General features: G+C 38.5%; 2 protein-coding genes across 2 annotated transcripts; one reads left to right on the top strand and one right to left on the bottom strand.

Moving 5' to 3' along the window:
• Positions 1-501: 501 nt before the first annotated feature.
• On the top strand, positions 502-10616 carry pitpnbl (phosphatidylinositol transfer protein, beta, like). Its single transcript, XM_026916899.3, has 11 exons — positions 502-632; positions 1321-1351; positions 1720-1865; positions 3854-3945; positions 4657-4664; positions 4837-4911; positions 5045-5128; positions 8484-8561; positions 8647-8754; positions 8978-9100; positions 9658-10616. Exons 1-11 carry the CDS (start codon positions 613-615, stop codon positions 9703-9705), a joined length of 813 nt encoding a protein of 270 aa, XP_026772700.1. The 5' UTR covers positions 502-612; the 3' UTR covers positions 9706-10616.
• Positions 10617-17419: 6803 nt separating this feature from the next.
• cabp5b (calcium binding protein 5b) lies at positions 17420-21707 on the bottom strand. The gene is made up of 6 exons (XM_026916597.2): positions 21603-21707; positions 20968-20998; positions 19538-19681; positions 19223-19332; positions 18913-19060; positions 17420-17650 (listed from the first exon to the last, which is right to left on the bottom strand). The coding sequence occupies exons 1-6, from the start codon at positions 21705-21707 to the stop codon at positions 17622-17624; spliced, it is 567 nt and encodes a 188-aa protein (XP_026772398.2). The 3' UTR covers positions 17420-17621.
• Positions 21708-23962: the final 2255 nt, after the last annotated feature.

Genomic DNA, 23962 nt, shown 5'->3' with positions numbered 1-23962 from the left:
TGGAGGCGTGAGGCAAACGCGCTAACCACTAAGCCCTCGTGCCCCCTCTGCTTAATTCCAGTGAAGGGAAATTATAATGCTACAGCATACAAAGACATCCTGTACAACTGTGTGCTGCCAACTTTGTGGCGACAGTTTGGGGAAAGCTCACATTTGGGTGTGATCGTCAGGCATCCAAAAATTGTATTTATTTATTTATTTTTTGCCATATATTGTATTTTGCAGGACTCAAACTCAAATCCCCTCAAATAAGCCTCTGGTACACAGTGTTCAAAAAGACAGCATTGCTACAGTACTACACCTGATACACTCCTATCAACACCACACACACCACACTGGGATGATCTCTTTATGGATGAATTGGGTAGCTTGAGGTAGGCTGAGAAATTGTAGCGTCTGATGGGCTTCAGTACCCGTTAGTAGCTGTTAGTAGCTGTAGATATATGATTCTAGTGAATAAAGCAGCCCCAGTGCATTATATACACGACTCCATGTAGCCCCCGTGACCCTCGAAGCCCCGCCCACTTTCCTGATGACACACGCCAACGCGCCTGTCCAATTTCCGCCGACTGAGAGCTTCTTGTTGGATGTCCGGTTCTGTGCGGCTTCGGCATGGTACTCGTCAAAGAATAGTGAGTGACTCTAATTGATCATTCTGCAGAAATATAACCTGTGTGTCTTTGTTAAGGAGCAGGCGCTGTTTTCTGGTTTATTCCGAGCCTCTGCTTACATAACAATGAATGCGAGTCAGTGATTGGGGGGTGGGGGGGTTGCCAGCTTATTTGTCCTGCGCTAGCATTAGCATTAGCGTTAGCATTAGGGTGAGAAATTTAGCCTGGTTAAAGCTACGTTAGCAAATTCCTCCATTACATATACTGTGCTAGCGCAGTTTTGTCAAACCGCAACCGCAACCGCACAATATCCGGTTTAAGCGTTATCCTGTTTACACCGCGCTCCTATTTAAGTAACGGGAATAAATAGCGTTAGCTAGCTTAACCAGCTAACGGGGCGGAAAGCGGCTTCACACCCGGTACTGGAGCAAGGCGTTGGAGTGGCCGGGGATATTTCTCCTGTACCCGTATTCCGGGAAATATCGCGTCTTGTACTAGGATTGGCTAATAGTTTATACCTGCAGTCAGTCAGCCCATATAATCATTTTTCACATTTCCGACTGGCTGTGAGGATAAGGATATTAGCCAATCCCGATACAGGAGGCGGGACTAATCTGAATGCGGGTAGGAAAAAAAAACACTGGTCAATGTATTAGCTAGCCAACGTCTTTACAAGTGATCTGTTTGTTTCTGTTCATCTCTTTTTCAGTCAAGTGGTGTTGCCATGCTCAGTAGAAGAGGTAAGTTAAAATTCAGAATCACAGCACCAATTTAGAGCTTCAGATCAGCTCATTTTGACAGCATTTATCTGGATAGATAGCTGCATGATTTCTTCTGTTTGCAGTGTTTACTCCAGTATCTGATGCTGGAGTTCATGTACTGTGTAACGCTTCTGACTCAACACATCATCTAAATAGCAGCCTGATGAGTGTAACATGGGTGCAATGGTGTAGAAAACACTGTTTCGGCACAGTGTGTCAAGATTGTGAAACCGTGGTCTTTTGGCCCCTGAGAGGCCGCTCTTATCTACCTTCTTGAGCACTTCATATTTGAAGCAGTCGTGTGGTTGCGCTTCGTTGCCATTCGTTGCTTGTTTAATCCCCACCAGTACCAGGTTGGCCAGCTGTACTCGGTTGCGGAGGCAAGTAAGAACAACACAGGTGGGGGCGAAGGGATTGAAGTCCTCCGAAATGAACCGTACGAGAAGGAAGGGGAGAAGGGCCAGTACACCCACAAAATCTACCACATACACAGGTACGTACATCTCTCTTCAGTGTGCTTGCTGAAATTGGAAACTGTTGTAGTCTTAGACTAGTTTTAATCTGAGGTGTGGAAAATGATTTCTCATGTGAGTGCTAGCATGCTGTTTAACTAAAGACTCCATACCATAGAACTATGGTTCTGCAAGTAGGGTCTCTAAAACGTAGCTACAGGGTATGACGTCACACTGTATAAATAAAATGTGCCATTTTGAGGACTGAATGGGGGACTGACGGCATCAGTGTTTTCGTGTCTGTACTTCATTCACTTGCGGCATTTGGCAGACGCCCTTATTCCCAATGACTTACATTTTTATCTCATTTATACAGCTGAGCAGTAGAGGCTCAAAGGCCTTGCTCAAGGGCCCAGCAGTGGCATCCTGGCAGTGCTGGGCTTTGAACTTATAACCTTCTGATCAGCAGTCCAGCATTTTAACCTCTGAGCTACCACTGCCCATTCAGAAAATTAATTTTCATTTATACTGATAATTGTGGGCAGTGGTGGCTGAATGGTTAAGGCTCTGGGTTACTGATCAGAAGGTTCAGACTGATCTGTCAAGGTGCTGCTGTTGAGCCCTTGAGCAAGGCCCTTAACCACATCTGCTCCAGGGGCGCTGTATCATGGCTGACCCTGCACTCTGACCCCAGCTTCCTAGCAAGCTGAGATAAGCAAAAAACTGCATTTCATTGGCTCTGTACTCGTACTCTGCACAATGACAATAAAGTTGAACAAAGTTGAATCTAATCCACTGCCCTAATACACTTACACACTTATATACCTACACAACATCTTCAGTAAGCAAGCAGCACATCACATCCTCCCTGTCATGCTGCGTCGTAGCTGTGTATGTGGGACAACTAGGAATTTTATCTCATCAACAAGTATTGCTGACATTAGCAAAAGTTACTTAACTGATATGGACAGCGTTTTTTCTGCTTCTGATGAAATACCCTGGAATTGTTTACATGCCCAGATGGGAAGAGCCCTTAGGCATCTGTACTCTTAAATGTATTAAAGCGCTTTCCAGAATAGGCGGAGCGGTTGTATATGAGAGAAACGTATCCATCAGGAAAGCACAAAATGTTTTCTGCCAGTTTAATTGGAATCAGCAGTTTGGTGAGAAAGTACATAAGGATCGCAGTCTATTTTTTATCTGCTTTGTCAAAGTGCTGTTTATTCTGAAGTAAGGTGACTAATTTTAGCCATCTTTCATCTCTAGTCACATTTGTGTTCACCTCTAGTCACGTTCTTGAATACGTTCCCTGAATATGGAGACTGCAACTGAAAAAATCACGCAACTGAAACGCTAGGCTATTTCTTACGGAGTTCTTAAAGTTACTAGCCTGCTGGACTGGTTGATTGAGTTCAATACAAACATGAATAACTTGGTCGTTAAAAGGTTCCTGGCTGCAAATGGTTTGAGATCCCCACTGACCTAGACAATTCCGTAGACTGTGGATTAACAGTGAGTGCAAAATTTTGTGCACCCCGCATGGATGTTCGGAATTGTAATAGGTTAGTGTGTGTGTGAAGATACTACAAATGCAAATAAAACCAAAATATCAGTTCAGTAGTTTGCATCTCTCTTTCTGACCGTGATTAATGTTCTTTGGATTCCCATTGTTTGCCTCCGATCTCTTTACACATCCCCTGAACAGCTTTTGGATCAGTTATAATTCCCCCACTCCCCCAAAACTTTTTCGACATCTGTTCTAACTCTGCCAAGTTGCTTGGCCCAATCTTTGTGCATGCTTCTTCATATTTTTGTTTTAACTCTGCCAGATATTACACACTGCTTTCTTCAAATCAGGCCAGCAGATTGATAGGGTCATGACGAAACTGTGACTTAATATTATTCTATTGACTTGACATTATGTTTTCGTCAGGTACACTCAAATTTAAAATCTTCCTAGAAGAAGAATCTTCTTATCTTTTTTTAGAATTAACCTGCAGTGGTAAAGGGCTCTTCTTTGTTTTTGCAGCAAGGTGCCCACCTTCATTCAGATGGTTGCCCCAGAGGGAGCGCTGGTGTTTCACGAGAAAGCCTGGAACGCCTATCCTTACTGCCGCACCAGTCAGTATTTCACAAACCACGTCTTGTTAAAAATTAGAGCTGATGGTAGTACATGTGGTAGTTACGTACATGTGTGTATTTGCAAGAGCTGTACATCCATTTGAAAATCACTATTTCCATATCAATATTTAATGTTGCAGAATTGAACCCTGTTCCACAGGGACATGTTTGGTTGGTAGTAAAAGGAACACGTGAATAATTTGTAGTATTTAAATTGTATTCTCATCTCTAAAGAATGTTAATTGCTTTGAGAGAAATTCATACTAGAACGTTACTTCCAACTTTATATATAATGATACTTTAAGACATTTTCACTATACGTAAAATCATTACATTTCCTTTAACACTTTGTTTAACAAAAAAAACAACAACAATATACTCGTATGGAAAAAAAGGAAATGTAAAGTGACCTGTATGGAAATACTTTTTAACGAGTCAGCTACTTCAGTTGGTCAGTATTATTAAGGTACTGATATCGCTTGTGATACTCTAAGAGAAGCCAGTCATGATGTAATTTATCCCAAAATGTCAAAAACGTATCATGTTAAACAGCCCTTCTTGCAGCTCTTGCTTTAACGTATTGATTCTCATTGCTCAAATGAAATGTGTCCAGATATATAATGCTACAATAAGTAGAGTGTAGTATAATTTGCAATTAATCATATTTCTCCTTTCATTCTTCTCTCCGCTGCTGGATTACCACTGCTGCAGTCGTTACAGTGAGTCTGTTTTTTGTTTTATTATTATTTTTTTTAATTTTGTAGTGTAACTTCATGTCTGAATATTTCCTCATTTAAAGAAATCAAAACTTATTCAAGCATTATAGGAAAATGAATTTTGAAATATCATGTTTTTTGTTTGTGATAACGCATGTGTTTGTTTTTTTTCCAGAACGAGTACATGAAAGATGACTTTTTCATTAAGATCGAGACCTGGCACAAACCTGACTTGGGAACAACTGATAATGTAAGTTAATGAGAGTCAGTGAATGTGTAGTGCTGGCCAGAGATAGTGTTTTCAGTATGCAGAGCAAAAGTGTTGTCTAGTAGGGGAAAAAAAAAACCTGGTACTGATTTTCCTCCCTCTGTTTATTCTCTAGCCTCATGGTCTTCCCACTGAAGAGTGGGAGGAGACTGAAGTAGTGCCGATCGATATCGCCGATCGCTCTCAGGTGGATGATTCGGTAAGTCAGACCAGGAAGTTTGAGTTACTTTTCTGCCAGGAGGTACAACAGGGTACAAATCTGTAATCCCATATTTCGTCTTTATTTCTGTTTCCAGGGGACCTGTAACTAAGTTCCCATGCTGAATTTGGTTGCTAAGAGTACCGAATGGGGATTTATGGGTGAAGCTGAAATGGTGCAGACTATTGATTAGACAATAATCACTGGTTTGTCGTGATTCGTCCCTCAAATCAGACAATCACTATTAAAAAAAAAAAACAGTAAATATCCAAAATTGCTTTTCTACCAGATATTATTGCGCAGTAGTCTTCAGGATTAGTGTAGTGACCCTGCCAACGTTTCTTTCTCCCTTTAGGAGGCAAAATCACAGTTTTATCATTCAGTTCGATACCATATCATATAGTTAAATGTTTCTCATGATAAATTAATTACCAACATATTTTCTTGCTGCTGATATTTATAATAAAGGTAACACTTTACTAATCACAGGAAATTCCAGCATTAATTTTACATTTCTTTTCCTCAATCTACATGAATCTACATCATCTTCATCATCATCAATCTACATCATCACGTTTGGCTGAATCTGAAATGGCTTCTTATCTGTTGTAGTTTAAGGTTGAAAAAAGGTTTGCACTCAACATTCTCTCGATTCTCAGTACAATTTAACAATTTATCATCAAGATAAGTTAATACTTTTGAAGACTATTTTAAATGGCGTTACAAACGTAATTTAAGAACACATTTGCAGTCATATACCAAATATTAAAATTCACATTACCAGGTATTTAGAAAAATGAGTGAAAATGTTCACTCAAAATGTATCTATACACTACAAATCTATCTATACAGCTTCACTTGGGTCAATTGCCAACTTTACTGCAGGCCAACAGACTCGCTTTGACTGGTGCCAAGTAGTTTGTCCTCGGAGGTCGACAAGTGACAGCTCCTCACACATTGTAATGTCAAACAAGCCATATGCCTGTTTTGTGTAAAATAAAATCCATTAGCAAATTTCAAGTAGTACTTTACTAATTGAATAGATAATTGATGAGGGAACTAATCACTAGGGACTTAATCACAGGTCACCACTGCACATCTTCCAGAGAATTACTTCTATTTTCACAGGTACACATTATTAGATTGGAAACAGACACAGCTACTCAACCAAGATATAGTTGTGGATTTAGTTTACTAACTATACTAGGGATGTACGCAGGTATTAGAATACCCACTTAACTGTTTGAAGCATCAATATTCGAATACTGCAATCACTTTTTGGGTAATCATTATACAGTTGTGCTCATAAGTTTACATACCCTGGCAGAATTTATGGTTTCTTGGCCATTTTTCAGAGAATATGAATGATAACACAAACTTTTCTTTCACTCATGGTTAGTGTTTGGCTGAAGCCATTTATTATCAATCAGCTGTGTTTACTCTTTAAATCATAATGACCACAGAAACTACCCAAATGACCCTGATCAAAAGTTTACATACCCCAGTTCTTAATATCGTGTATTGCCCCCTTTAACATCAATGACAGCTTGAAGTCTTTTGTGGTAGTTGTGGATGAGGCTCTTTATCTTCTCCGATGGTAAAGCTGCCCATTCTTCTTGGCAAAAAGCCTCCAGTTCCTGTAAATTCTTGGGCTGTCTTGCATGAACTGCACGTTTGAGATCTCCCCAGAGTGGCTCAATGATATTGAGGTCAGGAGACTGAGATGGCCACTCCAGAACCTTCACTTTATTCTTCCGTAGCCAATGACAGGTGGACTTGGCCTTGTGTTTCGGATCATTGTCATGTTGGAATGTCCAAGTACGTCCCATGCGCAGCTTCCGGGCTGATGGGTGCAAATTTTCCTCCAGTATTTTTTGGTAACATACATGCCTTTGTAGCTCACACAGCCCCAAAACATCAGCGATCCACCTCCGTGTTTCACAGTAGGAATGGTGTACCTTTCATCATAGGCCTTGTTGACTCCTCTCCAAATGTAGCGTTTATGGTTGTGGCCAAAAAGTTCAATTTTGGTCTCATCACTCCAAATGACTTTGTGCCAGAAGGTTTGAGGCTTGTCTCTGTTCTGTTTGGCATATCGTAAGCGGGATACTTTGTGGCATTTGCGTAGTAATGGCTTTCTTCTGGCGACTCGACCATGCAGCCCATCTTTCTTCAAGTGCCTCCTTATTGTGCACCTTGAAACAGCCACACCACATTTTTTCAGAGAGTCCTGTATTTCACCTGAAGTAATTTGTGGGTTTTTCTTTGCATCCCGAGCAATTTTCCTGGCAGTTGTGGCCGAAATTTTAGTTGGTCTACCTGACCGTGGTTTGGTTTCAACCGAACCCCTAATTTTCCACTTTTCAATTAGAGTTTGAACACTGCTGATTGGCATTTTCAGTTCCTTGGATATCTTTTTATATCCCTTTCCTGTTTTATACAGTTCAACTACCTTTTCCCGCAGATCCTTTGACAATTCTTTTGCTTTCCCCATGACTCAGAATTCAGAAACATCAGTGCAGCATTGGATGAAAGATGCAAGGGTCTGTCAGGAGTCCAGAAACTCATTGACCTTTTATACACACACACTAATTACAAGCAGACAGGTCACAGGTGAGGATGGCTACCTTTAATAGCCATTCAAACCCATTTGTGGCAACTTGTTTGCATGTTATCAGGCCAAAATCACCAGGGTATGTAAACTTTTGATCAGGGTCATTTGGGTAGTTTCTGTTGTCATCATGATTTAAAAAGAGTAAACACAGTTGATTGACATTAAATGGCTTCAGCCAACCACTAACCATGAGTGAAAGAAAAGTTTTTGTGTTATCATTCATATTCTCTGAAAAATGGCCAGGAAAACATAAATTCTGCTAGGGTATGTAAACTTATGAGCACAACTGTACCTTAGATCCAAAAGAAGTCAGGGAGAAAATACGAAAAAGAAAAGCAAAACTGCTACAGGCTGAAATATTGTGCTGACATTCAGTAAGGCACTTGTTTTTTTTTATATTACAGTTTCTCTGTATTACATATTAAGTCTGTCAAAGACACAAATGTGTGTGCTACCACTGACAGGAGCATCCTCTTATTTGCTGTGAAAAAATTCTACTTGATTGCACCATATTAATATGCTTTTCCTCTCTCCTAATTGTTAACTGCATATCCGTTCATTAAGTCTTAGGGATATCTGAATAATAAATTTAAGCACAAAGCACATCCCTAAAACCATCCCGTTCTGTTCCGGACTATCTGGTGGTAAAAGAATCTACTGCCTCTCTCTGTTATCTGTCCAAGCCTCTGACGTTATCTGTGAAAATATGTATTTAACGGTTCATGTAAATTTGTCTTTCAGGACTACAAGCCAGAGGAGGATCCTGCTCTCTTTCACTCCGAGAAGACTGGCAGGGGGCCACTGGGACCAGGATGGAAGGTACACACACAAATTCACACTCTCTTCATCAATGCGTACAAAGTTTCCCAAAAGATTGAAATGCTTTTATCTGTTTCTTTTGTAGAAGGAGCTTCATAACAGTAACTGTCCCTATATGACTGCGTACAAGTTGGTGACTGTGCATTTTCGCTGGTGGGGTCTGCAGGGCCGTGTGGAGAACTTCATTCACAAGGTAATGAACCCTTCCATTTATCTTTGGCCCAGTGGGAAGTTCAGTCCACTGTTCAGTTTGGAATTATAATTTCTGAATATTCTTTTTATTATATTTCGACATTTCCCACCTAGTGTGAATCATGTCTATGTGTGTGTAAAGCTATATAAGTGTAAGACAAGCACAATGTAATAACACCTCTCTACCCTCATTTCTCTTTGTCATTCTCTCTATCTCTGAGCAGCAGGAGAAGAGGCTCTTTACTAATTTTCACAGGCAGCTGTTCTGCTGGCTGGACCGCTGGGTGGACCTGACCATGGACGACATCCGCAGGATGGAGGAGGAGACGCAGCGGGAACTGGACCAGGTAAGACATGACACCATGTCCCTTTCATTCTACCGCAATCAGAGTAAATGCCATAGATGTATGAGGTTTGTAAAGCTGCACTCACGAGCGATTTGATATCCCTCAAGAACGTACCTCTTGCCATTGATTCCAGTGAGAACAATAAGTTTGCGGATAGCAAGCACGTACATGCTGATGTATTAAAAAATGATGCTCCGTCATCTGATAAAGTTCACTGGAGTCAAACTTTTGATAAAATTGACTCTGACGTTGCCATTCGTCAGCCAATAGATGACTGTCTAGGCAAGGCTTAGGTGATTCACACTGATGTTTCGCCTGCAGAGTGACACTATCCAACGCTAAAAATCTTTAGGGCAGCTTATAGTCAGCCTCAACCCCAGCACACTTGGTGGTGTATACAAATCTATTGATTTACAGCGCAAAACCATTCACTGACCTAAAAATGCCCATGACTAATCAGTAACATACAGCAATGTTTTTTTTCTAACAAATATGAACATAGCTCAAGTTCTTTGTCATATGTGTATATATATATGAGAGAAATGTCTTCTTCACAGATGCGTAACCAGGGATCGGTGAGAGGAATGAAAGCAGGAGATGACTAGAGTAAGACCGGGCGAGGAATGGAAAGAAACCCAGGGCTACTTTTAATTTTACCTCCTTCAGTCCTCACATGGCCGATCACAATGTGCCACTTCACCAAGCCCTTTTGAACAGGAAACTGTCATCTTTTACCCAGGAAGTGTCCGTTATCTTGTGCGAGAGAGTGTGTGCGCGTGCGTGTGTGCACGCACATGTGTGTAAAATGTGCGTGTGCATTTGTGCCGGTGCGGTTTGCCTTACATGACCTCATCATTTGCTGCCAAATTCTTTTGGATTTTACTTCAAATGTGTTAAATAATGTCAGCATTTCTTTTTATAATTAAGTATTATAACTGTTCTACGGTTTTTGGCTTATTTTGCAACCATCAGCTTTGTACTGAGCGTGCCAGTGGGGTCCTAAGGGCCAATCAAGTTTTACAAGGACGGTTTGGGGGTGCATTTCACTAAACTTGTATTTCAAACATGAATAAACAACTAAGTAATTTACTTCTTATTACAATTAAATTTGAGTCTGTCTGTGAACTTTTCAATGGGAAGTTAATGTACACTACAAGAAAAGGGCATGTGTAATAAACCAGTACACAAGTCATTGAAACAAAATGTATGCATAATGCTTGTTTTCCTCATATGAAACTCAAAGCACGATGGACAGAGCTTCTGTTAGGTTTTCTCTTTTTTTTCGTTGGATTCCTCTCTGCACTGAAGGCGTGACTCAGTGTGAGCGTCCTCGTTGCTGGGTGAGAGGAGCTGTTTGTAGATGAGACTCTTTTTAACCTCAAGAAGCGTTCCCACTTTTGACTGACATCTGGCATGCCAAGCCTCGCCACTTGGCTGAGGCAAACCCCATCTTTTGGAGCTGAGTCTGATTTACAATAATGTAACAACAAAATAAAACCAACATCATTGACTGTCATTGTCTGTCTCTACACTTGTCTCTAATCTTGTTTTGAAATGTGTACAAAAAGGTGACAAATTAAAGGAAAATCTGGCTCTGTTAGGCTGTTTTGTTACCATGGTTTGGCTGGAATTTTCCCCTTGGTAGATGAAAGTGTCACTGCAAATCAGTACAGAGTTATTCTGACTGATAAATCTTTTTTTGGATCATGAAACATTTCTATCCTGATGGGAGTGCTTTCTTCCCGGATGACTCCGCCCCTATCCACACAAGGGCATGAGGGCTCCGTGAATGTTTTGATGAGTATGAAAATTATGTAAATCATACTCTATGGCTTCACAGTCACCAGATCCAATTGGGCACCTGTGTGAGATTTTGGAGGGATATTTTCCATCACCATTAGCAAATGTGTCACCTTTAATTTGTCACCTACAATATAATCATGTGGCAACAGTGCAATGCAAAAAAAAAAAAAAATCATAAAAATACAGTCAAGAGCTACAGTTAATATTCACATCTCAGTGACTTTGACTGTGGCATGGATGTTGGTACCACATGGGCTGGGTTGAGCATTTGATAAACTGCTGATCCCCTGGGAATTTCATAAACTGACAGCCTTCCAGCTGCCAGGAAGGATGTAGAAACTCAAATAATCACTCTTTACAACTGTGGTGAGCAGAAAAGCATGCACAAAACATTGAACCTTGAGGTGGACAGTTGAAGATTAGAAAAAAATATCACCTGGTCTTTTCCCAGCCTTTACCTTTCTAGTTTCAGTGAGTCTGTGCCCATGATAGCCTCAGATTCCTGTTCATGGCTGACAGGAGTGGAACCTGATGTGGCCTTCTGCTGTTGTAGCCCATCCACCTCGTGTGTTGTGCATTCTGAGATGCTTTTCTGCTCTATTTGAGTACTTATTTGAGTTACTATAGACTTCCTGTCATCTCAAACCAGTCTGGTCATCCTCCTCTGATCTCTCATCAGAAAGGTGTTTCAGCCTGCAGACCCTCTGCTCACAGGATGTTATTTTGTTTTTCACAGCATTCTGTGTAAACTCTAGAGACTGAAAATCCCTGGAGATCAGCAGTTTCTGAAATACTCAAACCAGCTGTCTGTTTCCAACAGCCATGCCACGGTTAAAGTCACAGAGATTACACTTTCCCCATTCTGATGTTTGATGTGAACATTAACTGAAGCTGTTGTCCTGTATCTGTATGATTTTTATGCATTGCGCTGCTGCCACATGATTGGCTGATTGGATAATTGCAGGACTGAGCAGGTGTACAGGTTTTCCTCTTAAAGTGGATGGTGAGTGTGTAATGTGTGTGTATTTCAATTGTTTTTTTATGAAATGGAAGGCTAGACTCTGCTTAAATGTTGCTCGAAAAGACTTATTTACAGTTTAAACAGTTTATTGTATGTAATGTCATAATTTAACAAAAACATTTCAGTACAGAAGATGAAGGACCAACATCCTATAATATGGAACCAGTTATTATTGGAACCAGTAGGTTAAAGATTGTTGTTTACTTTTAGTTATTTTTTTTCCACAAAAGACTGATTAGGAAAAAAACAGTGAGCAGTATGTCAATATTAAGATACTACAGACATTAGTGTGCATTATATTTTGATGCATTTTATAACAGATTGTTAAATATGGTAACAGCGTTTATTTGAGAATACTACTCAGGACAGGACAAAGTGTTATTAAAAAATCCTTTTTAATGCTTTGCTTTATTCTTTAAATGATGCACGTTTCATAAGAACATGCATGCACTTGCAATCACTACCTGCTGTCATCGCATGAGGATCTGCAGACTTGGGGAGATATTATTGGGAGATATAACGGGGATCTTATGCTCATTACACTGCCTAAATAAACAAGATTAAAGTTTGACTCACTTCAGACGGCATGCACAGAATGGGTCTGTGGTCTGTTGCAGGTATTTTTATTCCAGCCCAATATTCTGGCATGTGTCTCTCGGGTCTCGTGCCCTCTGAGTGGACCAGCTGCCTGTACTGGAGGGTGTGTAAGTCAATTAGTTTGCAGGGCAGCACAGCATAAGCTATTATTCTCCAGATCAGTTTCTCTGCAGGTTTAAAGGGTTAAGCCCTATATGTACTCTGAAGAATACAAATTACAAATTTTACACACAGTCTTTGTAGAATGATGTGATTCAGAGCAATTTGCTCATTTCTAGATGCAGATATCCACTGATAAGTAAGGAACAATACATGTTGTATGTTATACAAAAAATCATCAACAATGGGATTGTGTAATGCCCCTCAACATGAAGCGGAGGTAATGTTACCACCTCGCAGTTGATTTTACAATAACAGCATGTGCCGAGGCCTTTTATTCAAAATATTCCAACATTCCAACAAATATTCCTATTTATTTAAAGAAGGACATACTTTTGATCAGTTTATAGTTATCTGGTGTTGTGGAACGTCTGCAAAACAAGTTAGTTCCTATTATTACGTAAGTTATACCAGCTATAAACACTTATTCCCTAATGGGCCACTTTTTTCTCTCAATGTTAATAAGGTACAAAAGCATCTCATGTTACAGATCAACAAGAAAGCACAAAGTCACAAAGTCCTCTATCCTGAAGACTCTTTCGTGGAGGAAAACTTACTTAAAGACTCCTTCCATAAATAAGCATCTCCTTACGTAAAGCACTACCATATCAACAATTATACATTTTTCTTTAAGTAACACATTTTTGAAAAAAAATAAATAAATAAATCTTAGACTATGTGGAGCATCTGCTATACAAGTCCCTTTCAGTTAGCTGTTACTCTAGAAACTATAATGTATTAGAATAAGCGCATTAATGTAAATGCACATATGATTTAACTTGCAGCTGGAAAGAGCTGTTGAGAGCTGTTGTTGAAGATAATTCATCAACACTTTATGCAGAAACAGAATTGAGAATTCAACAGTGTTGTGGTATAATGCAACTTAGTGAATTACTGAAGATTATATATTCACCATACTATAGAAACAGAACATGGACCAAAAAGGGCAATTAAAATTCCATTTGTCACAAATCCTATTTTAGCAGACCATCACACTCCCACACTGTGTTTCCTGGGAGGTTACAGGAAATTGAGACAAGGAACAGTGATGTCATCATAGCTGCCCTTGAACAGGACGTATCCGGGAATCAGCCTGGATTAAAATTAAGGTGAATGACAGGGAATTATTATGGATCTGGAGGAAGGAACCCTGTACAGTACTGTCAGTTTTTTTGGGATTAAAGAAAGGAATAAAGTAAAAGTTAGCATGATGTTACATCATCTATCATCCTGTCTAGTTGCACTGATTTCAATTCCACTCATAAAATACATAAAATATACTAATGTATAAATATATACATTTTTATAAATGTGCTTATTTCTGTGTGATTCTTATTGTTTTTGCTGTTTTTATTTTTATTTGGATTTTTACTCTTGTTTTATTTCAGGTCTATTAAGTCAGCAGACCTCTAAACTCATCGCACTGATTTAAAGTGCATTCTACTTAAGCAAGGTGCTTTATAAAGCATTTTACCTTCATGCATGTCTGATATTTTTTGGCTTTGTTGCAGAGAAAGAACAAAAAGTTGAGGTCATCGTAACCTTATCATGCAAAAATCAATATTTTGCAAAGGGCATCTAAGTCATTGTAACTAAATCCTGAATTGAAGAGAGCATCTACATGCATAAGTCTGGAAATATAAACAAGATTGAAAAGCATTCTGTAGAAAGCATTCCAGCATTCTGTAGAAAAACTTACACCACTTGAGAAAACATGTTATGTTAGAAAAAATAGTGTTAAAGTTAAAATATGCAACATCTTTATATGATTAAGTTAAAATAAAACCAGTTGTTTTTATGATTTTATAATTGAATACATGCATTTTTGCACATTTTCCTGGGTGCTAATAATTCTGGAGCTCACTGTATATTGGGAACAGGAAATACTCAAAGGTTTACCCAATTCTCCAGCATTAGGACAAAGTAATGCATGTTCCTGATGTCATCCATTACGCACGTATTTTCATGTATGTCAGTTAATCCACTCTGATCCACACTGTGTGCCATGTGCATCCTCATATAAATGAAAAATGATGGTAATTTTATATTTATGAACTGGATAAACTGTGTATATAAGTGAGAGAGGCCTCAACTGCGGTGACAGATGTGATCACTACAAAGCATCTGAGCTGCTTACTCGACTCACACACACATCTGGAGCTGGTGGGACAGAGGAGATATAGATATATGTATATATATATATATATATATATGGAGATATATTTGATTAATTCTATGATGTCTAGGAATAATTCTTAGAACAGAACTTCATGATAAATTCCCTATGCTGAAGCATCTTAACTTTAACCAAATATACTTAGGATAGGCAGTCCCGTTGTGTCCATATTATTTTCATGCTTCAAACATTTTTTTTCAATTTTCTTCATATTTTCTCCCAAATTAGTCATCCTACCAGCTAGCCGACCCTACATACACACTAGCAAGGAACTAAGTGACAGAGTACCATTCGTTTTCTATGTAAGTGTGTGGGATTGAGCCACAATTTCAGTGGCAAGCAACAATGTGACAGCATGACAAGAGACATTTGAATTGAGATTTTCTCAATTCTTTGCAAATTAGGTATGATGTGGTAATGTGATAAATCCAGATAATTGACTCGAATGATTGCTCAGACCCATCGACTGGTTTGCCATTTGTTCAGTTCATAACTTTAGTTCCTACGTATAATTATTACTCTTGCTAGTGTGAAAGGGTGAGTATCATCTATCATCCCCAGTCTGGGAGGGTGACCGTTAATATTTGTTTCCCTTAAGACATATGGTGTATGTGCTCGCTGTGGTGCTTTGTGTAGCTCTCGGGTGTGTGATAGTGACATTAGCTAGCTACACACATCACACTCATATGTGGTTTTTGAATGTCCCATTCCAGATTTAGTCCCCCTTTGCTGTTAAAGTAACCTCCACTCTTCTGGGAAGGCTTTCCACTAGATTTTGGAACGTGGCTGTACGGATTTGCCCATTCAGCTACAAGAGCGTTAGTGAGGTCAGGTACAGAGTTGGTGTTTCAGTTCATCCCAAAGGTGTTCAGTGGGGTTGAGGTCACAGCTCTGTGCAGAACATTCGAGTTCTTCCACACCAGCCTTGGCAACCCATGTCTTCACGGTCCTGGCTTTGTGCACAGCAGTATTACTGTCATGCTGGAACATGTTTGGGCCTCTTAGTTCCCGTGAAAGGAAACTATAATGCTACAGAATACAAGGACATTCTGTACAATTGTGTGCTTCCAACTTTGTGGCAACAGTTTGGGGAAGACCCACACATGGGGGTCATAGTCAGGTGTCCACAAACATTTGGCCATATAGTGTAGCTAAAAGACTAGAGAACTAAAGCTAAAAGTTTGAAGAACCAAAGCACATTCTAGCCTAAAAAGTGCTGAATCCATATTCACAGTTTATTCTGTAATACATTTTGTGTACTGAAACATAAAACCTTTTTTCTGATTTAAAGCTTATTTTGCACCATAACACATTAACAAGTTAAACAGAATCACAACTGATTCAAAAGGGATGTAGGCTGGTTACGAGAAGAATTTTCTGCCTACAGCCTGTCTGCCTAATGTCCTGAATAATGTAAATAGGAATCTCAGTCTATCTATCAATCTCTGAGCCTCACCACTGCCCTCAACTCCTGACCTCAACGACTGTCCATGTGGCTTCACATGCTTTCTGAAACAGAACGGGATTTGTTAAAATTATGGATTTATCCTAATTCGTATAAAAAAATTCAACAGTGCACAGCTGTCAGCTACCAATTTAGGTTTATCTACCCCAGAAGTAATTCATTCAGTGGTAGGGAGTGGGTGCTTAATCGCTCTGAATCAGGATGAATCCTCTAATATAGAATGTTCTACTTTATTAGGAGACATTACATTGGAACTGTCACAGATATCCCTTCAACAACATCAACTTCTTTATGAGAGATATACAGTGTATAATATACTGCTACAATATCCTAGTAATGTTATAAAGCTTACTTATATAAACTCATCCAGGTGTGCAATGTTGGAAAAGAGTGAAATGCAGAAGCCAAATGCACTTTGGAGTGGCATATCTTGAGTGGCTCTCAAGATGTGACCAATCTACTGTTGGTATTTTTTTAAATGATGTTTTTCTAACATGTGAAAAAGTTCCAGTCCAAAAAAACCACAGTGGGCAGTCTTTTAGTAAGGTTGTGTGTAAATGTTTGGATAAGCCAAACTGAACTAAAATTTTCCTCTGGAATTCCAATCGTTTCGGAAATGTTGATTTTCTTCGTACTCGAGTGTGTATGTTGATCACCTGTAAAGTACATTTAGTGACATCCACAAAACTCTATAAAAGTTCAGACATAAAAGAGCTCAGACAGCTAGGAGCATGAAGTGAACAATGACGGTAAAGGGAAGTAGAAGTTATTTTGACTCACTTCTATGCCAATACAAATTTTTAATAATATATAATATTAATAAAAATAAGCGAGCACTATATATTCTGTGAATATTATGTCTTACAGCTATGCACAGACAGCCCGGCCCATCCTCTGTTTATACAGAGACATAATAAACATACACAGAATTGATTGCATAGTTTTATTTGTCTTCATTTAAACTCTGTGGTATATTCCATGTAGCCTACATGTATATAAAACACATACAAAAGTGTAGTAATCCATGCAATTTATATGATTTGAACTCGATCAAGTCGAGGTTTACATAAGTTAGTCTTCTTAGGCGTAAATTCACACACATGGATGTGTTTCCGAATTTATGGGATTTTTATGAATACTAAAATTCTTGTGTAAAAGCTCACACAAATGATTTATGAATAAATCCGTTCGTATCCAGCATGATAAATGAGGCCCAATGCTACTTGTTTGATAGCGTTTGTGCTGCTTTTCTTTTTCTGTTCTCTTTAGCCTCTTCAAATTATCATCAATTTCTTCTTTCTTAATCTCGTGACATCATTCTGACAAATTCTGAAAGGAGAGAGACTGTTGTTACATGTTACATGTCATATAGACAATTAAAAGTCTCTATAGTTAGATATATTCTATTTGAGGATGCAGAATGTGTAAATCTGTCATGGTGTAGAAAAATTAAATATCTTTTAAATTATTTGGTAAGCTCTTCATCTCTTAGCAATGTATCCATTAATGCGTGCAGCTACTTTTCGAAACACACACGCACACACAGTATTGATTAAAGACTGCAGCATCTATGCGTACACTGAAAATACGTATTTTAATACATATTTTCAACAAATGTTGAACACTTGCCCCTTTGACACTTTACATCTGCTGTACCCTATTTGAAAAAGTTATTAAACATATATTTTTCTGAAAAGGCGTGTCCTAGGCTCTTATCAGCATAAAGAGTTTAAATTAATCATAATTTAACTATAAACAAAAAGCTTTGGCTGTTGTCTGACAGTTTACATCATGTGACCTGCTGTTGTGCTATGGCCCCAACCTTTGACCCTTAAATGCATGTTTCATGTCACATTGTATTTATAGATATTACACTTCATACAGCAGAGCAGGAGGCTATGTACATGCTGATACTGATAGTTACATGACACTTCCTGTGTGTATTTTGGGTAAATCAGAGCTGGCTAAATAAATCCATCTTGATTGATTTCTACTGCATATGTGTTTAGAAATAAAAAGCGTTCAGTACATTTTCTAGCTTTTGTAGATAGAATTTAGTTATAAATCTAAACTGTATTTTATTATGTGTGTAATATTGTCTCTGGGTCCACTGTGACCCTGACAAAGATAAAGCAGTTACTAACTACTAATGAATGAATGAATTATTAAAGTTATAAAAAATGTATGACATAATTTGATAAATGACTAATAATCTAGTCATATTATATGGTGTGGTTTGTTATGTTCTGTTCGAATATTGGTTGCTATTTTTCAGCAGGTTATGCTGTTCTAGGTTGTTGGAATTATAAAATCTTTATATGTGCTCCTTTTAAATTTTAAGCACCTGCCCCTCTGGTACGAATGTTTTATAAATGAGGTTCCAGTGTCAGCTTGTCTCAACCTGTGTCTTAAATAATATACTATGACCTCAATGTTAAAAATATTTTTAAAGAAAATATTTTTTTTTTAGTAGAGGAAAATGTAAGTCATTTTCTGAATTGTCTGAGTATAAAATTTGAATCACTGTGTGAATATTCATTTTATATAGTCATTCTGCCCATTTGTCTTGTGAGTGTGTGCGAAACTCTCACCTTCAAAGTCTACTGTTCCATCTCCATTATTATCAGCCTCTCTCACCACAGCTTCAATCTCTTTCCTGTTAGTGTTTTCCCCAAGCAGCTTCTTCATAGCATGCCTCAGCTCATCAATAGTGATGGCGCCATCACCGTCCATGTCAAACTACACACGCACACATACATAAAGAGAATTAATATCAATAAAACAATAAGTGGGCAAGACGCTCTGTTAGCAGGCTTTCTCTAATGCCTTTTAGATCCTGAAACAGAAAGAGTGAGATAGTGCTGAATATTCAGGATGGTTCTGGATGTAATGGCCTCTCACCTCTCTGAATGCGTCCTTCAGCTCCTTTAGACCAATCATTCCAGCCGTTTCTGCTAAGAGCTTAGGAGCCATGAGTTCCACAAAATCCTCAAAGTCTACTTGGCCTCCCACTACCACCAGAGAAAGAGAGTGAGAGTTTTGTACAAACTAAATATGCATGTATTATATGGTGTAATAAGGAGGGCGAACATTAGAATCAATGGAGCTTCAGGTGTGCATCAAGTCATATAAGGTAAGCAATGTAAGCTATATGAAAGTGAAATAAGCATATAGAAACACAAACACAGAGACACTGGACATTTTATTGTTTCTTACGGTTCATGTTGATGTTCTGGCTGAGTTCGATCAGCTCCATCTCAGTGGGCATGTATCCCATAGTCCGCATCAGGTTGCCCAAGTCTTTACAGCTGATGAGCCCATCCTTATCCTTATCAAACTCGCTAAAGGCCTGTCGCAACTCTGAATCACACATACACACACAGTTAGAGAAATACTCCAGCATTTTTCAACCTAATCTCTATCCACCAGATCTGTAGTTTATCTGGGATTATCATAAATAATTATTTGGACAAGTTTCCCCTGTACTGAGAAGAGAACAGAAAACCTGTTTACTTAAAAATTAACTTATAATGCAAGTCTAAGGGCAGTTGGGGAATTCCATCAATAAATGTTTATACAAAAGGCATTTTTGAAAGTCTTTAGTGAAAGGTATTGGTAAAATATGTTCCATGTAGTTGTAATTCATCCCTTTAGGACTGAATTACCTTTTAAACAAATTCATGCAGATAGAAGTCAAGAGCTTCAGGTAATGTTCACATCAAACACCAAAATGAAGAAAAAGTGTCTCTGTGACTTTGATCGTGGCATGGATGTTGGATGGGCTACAACAGTAGAAGGTTCCACTCCTGTCAGCCAAGAAAAGGAATCTGAGGCTATCACGGGCACAGACTCACCCAAACTGGACAGCTGAAGATTAGGAAAAAAAAAATCACCTGGTCTTTTTCTAATCTTCAACTGTCCAGTTTCGCTGAGTCTGTGCCCATGATAGATTCCTATTCTTGGCTGACAGGAGTGGAACCTGATGTGGTCTTCTGCTGTTGTAGCCCATCAACCTCAAGGTTTGATGTGTTGTGCATGATGTGAGATGCTTTTCTGCTCACCACAGTTGTAAAGAGTGATTATTTGAGTTTCTATATCCTTCCTGGCAGCTCGAACCAATCTGGCCATTTTCCTCTGAGCTCTCTTCTGAACAAGGTGTTTCCACCCACAGAACTGTCGCCCACTCAATGTTTTTTTGTTTTTCACACCACTCTGTGTAAACTCTAGAGACTGTTGTGTGTGAAACCCCAGGAGATCAACAGTATCAGGCACCAACAACCATGCTACAGTTAAAGTCACAGAGATCGCACTTTTTCCCCATTCTTATGTTTGATGTGAACTTTAACTGAATCTTGATCTGTATCTTTATGATTTTATGCATTGTGCTGCTGCTACTTGATTGGCTGATTGGATACTGAATAAATGAGCAGGTGTACAGGTGTTCCTAATAAAGTGGATGGTGAGTGTATATGTAGTCTTGCATGTTTTGGTTTCTATTATAAGTGAATTTAGAGTGTCAAATATATAATCTGTGGTAATTGCACATGCTACAGGTGAAGTGGCTAGAGATTACGCAGTATTCCCTTGAGAGGATCATGCTGGACTGAAAAATGACTATGTAAGCGACAGTAAGAGAAATATGCTACCTTCTATCTCTTCAGCTACAAGCTTCCGCTCCTGTAAAGCAATTCACAGTCAGCATTCAGTTTGCTGAGTTTCTGTTATATATAAAACAAGTCAAAACACAAACACACACACACACACACACTGAATAAACACAAATGCAACTGGCATATTGGCACCAGAAAAATCAGTTAATCAAATGAAGGAAAATCATGTAGACTCATTTTCTAAATGACTCTTTGGCTCTGTATAATGTTGAGAACAAGCATGTGTTGTCCCAGCCCATCATATTCGAGCCACAGATGAGGGAGATTAATAACGATAATTCAGAAAATTGTAGAAAGGCAATCATGTTTATTGGCTGCAGATGAATATTAAAAGAGCAAGCTGGAGGAATCCCGCAAAATAAAGTGGTTGAAAAGAAGCCAGAGGGATATTATAGCAGAAGTGTGCTCTTATCACCAGTTCTGGATGTGACAAGAGACAGTGACATACAGTACTACAGCCTGATGCACACAGACAGCCAGGTACACAAGTACATGCACAAATGGTAAACCTGAGCATAGACATTCAGTACATACATACACACCAAACAGTTTGATATTTAACCATGATTTCAGAGAGAAAAAGAGAGATCTGAGTATATTTAAAGTCTTACAATATTCTTCCCTCTCAGAAAGATGAAAGCTGGGCCCAGATGCACACCTGACTCCTCCCGGCCCCGAGACAGCGAGTGTGTGAACGTGTATGACTGTGTTTCCATATGGATACTGTTGTAGTCTTCAGTAGGATTATAAATAAAAATTGGCCAGCTATCTTGTGCACAAAGAAACAACAAATAACTTAATAAAATATAAAGGAAATCAGTTTCTAAAGAAATTTAAATGCAGACAATATCATGAGGTGTAAATGCTGAAGATAAAGCTTTCTCTCATTTACATAAACACTGTTCACAGTGTAGAGAACGGTACTATACGATGCTATGCCATGAAATCATGGCACCCAGAGATGATAATTAAATGCCAAGTTCAAAGAAAGATGCTAGAAGATGTCATACTTCTTTATAAAATATAGTGATATTAGCTATATTAAAGAAATACATCCATATATAATGAACTTCAAAATTCTGAGCATAATCTTTGTAATGTTTCCAAAGATGGAGTTTCTTTTAAACCCTGTCACTCACCTGTCTCTTCACAACCTCGCTGTACCAGTGAAGAATTCTCCTACTTATTTTCTTTGCAGAACTTGACCGAACACTAATCAGAGATCATCTCTGTCTGTCCACTAGCAGTGAATGATCAAAGAGAGAAAGAGAGAGAGAAAGAGTGGAAGAGAGAGGGAGAGAGATAGATAGAGAGAAAAAGAATCTGATTGGACATAAGAAGAGACAGATGGGGCAGGATTCTGTGACAGTGATGGATTTTGATTGATGTAGACCAGACTATGATACAGTGTGTCAGTTCTAAGTGGTAAAAAATGCAATCTAATCTAATTTCTTTTCTTTTCCCCATCTCAAATCTACTTTATATAAGGACACAATATTAAAAATACTATTGGACGAATATTAGTGTATAAAGCATTACATAAAATCGATTTTTATAATGCAATTTCCTCTAACAACAAAGAGGACGCATAAGCATACTGCCCCAAAATAAGGAACCCTGAAAATCACAGTTTTAGAATCACATTTGATTCTTGGATTGTTAAGTTTCAAATTTAATTATTAGATGCCACCATAACAACAGGGTGTTTTTGAGAGCAACCCACAAGAAATAATGCCAGAAATTTGCTAAGCATCATTGAAACTTCTGGAAATGTGTATTGTCATCAGATGAGAGCAAAAAACTAACTTACTAGCCACTCACAGCATCAGAAGGTGTGTTGAAAAAAGGGACAAAAACCTCCATAGACACTGTAAAATATGGAAGTAGATCATCGATGCTTTGTGCCCTTGAGGCTTTTTTGTGGCTGGTGTTACTAGAATGTTTTAACCCACAGTCTGGTTTTCTATACCAGGAGATTTAGACTTGCATTGGCTATCTCAGTGTCAAGATTTGAACCCTATTTAAAAGCTGTAGTCTGAATTGAAGAAGTTTGCAGGCATAAATATGAGCATAAAGAAGTAAAGTTGTTTGAAATGTTCTGCATGGAAGAGTAGTCCAGGATGGTCTACAAGTGTTATACAATCTTATAAGGCATAACAGAAACATCTCAGTGCTATTCTCTCCAGTGGAGGCTTCTCCAGATATTTAGTGTGGGCACTAATGATTCTGAAACCGGTGTTATGCAGAAGAAAAATTGCTACTTTTATAGCTTAAAAAATATTACTATTAAAAAAGAACTCAGTAAAATAAAGCCCATTATGTTTAATCTCAAAATATCACTCACTACATGTATAATTTGAATAATATTTTTTGTTCATTTTCAAGAGTAAATAATCCTGGAATTGAATTTGAAGACAGAATGAAAGAAACATATTTATATATAGTCTGTATTATGTAACTGTTAATAGGCCTACCCAATAAGCTTCGAGTATTTTTGTTTGCATGAGAGATCCCGGTAATCACAGAGCTCTTGATGCTGGTCAAATGCAAGCGCAGATGTGACATTGCAATTACTGCACCCTGACCACATTACTGCCAAATGCTCAAAGAGCAACAGCCAACAGATAAATCTCACAGTTCTTGTGTATAGACCAAATGCAAAACTCTGTCCAACACTACGAGTACTGGAAAATATGATAAGGACCTTCAAAGAAACATTTTTATCTCAAGCCTTAGATTTAAAAAAACAAAAAACAAAAAAAACAAGGAAGAAGTTTAAGACAGAGAAATGTTGCACCTTAGTATCAGTTAATCTAATGATGATATCCAACAGAGTTCAGTCAGTTCAAGTGCAGCCATGTCTAGTAAAAACAAAAGTTCCCATTTAAAAAAAAAGTTGAATAGAGGAAATGTAAGTAAATGAATGAAGGCATTCATAAATATTAGAAGGTACAGTATGAATGTTATAATA

This window comes from Pangasianodon hypophthalmus, chromosome 13, assembly GCF_027358585.1.
Source record: "Pangasianodon hypophthalmus isolate fPanHyp1 chromosome 13, fPanHyp1.pri, whole genome shotgun sequence".
Taxonomy (NCBI): Eukaryota; Metazoa; Chordata; class Actinopteri; order Siluriformes; family Pangasiidae; genus Pangasianodon; species Pangasianodon hypophthalmus.
Note: the sequence above shows the minus strand (reverse complement) of the source record. Positions and strands in the feature narration are given on the sequence as shown.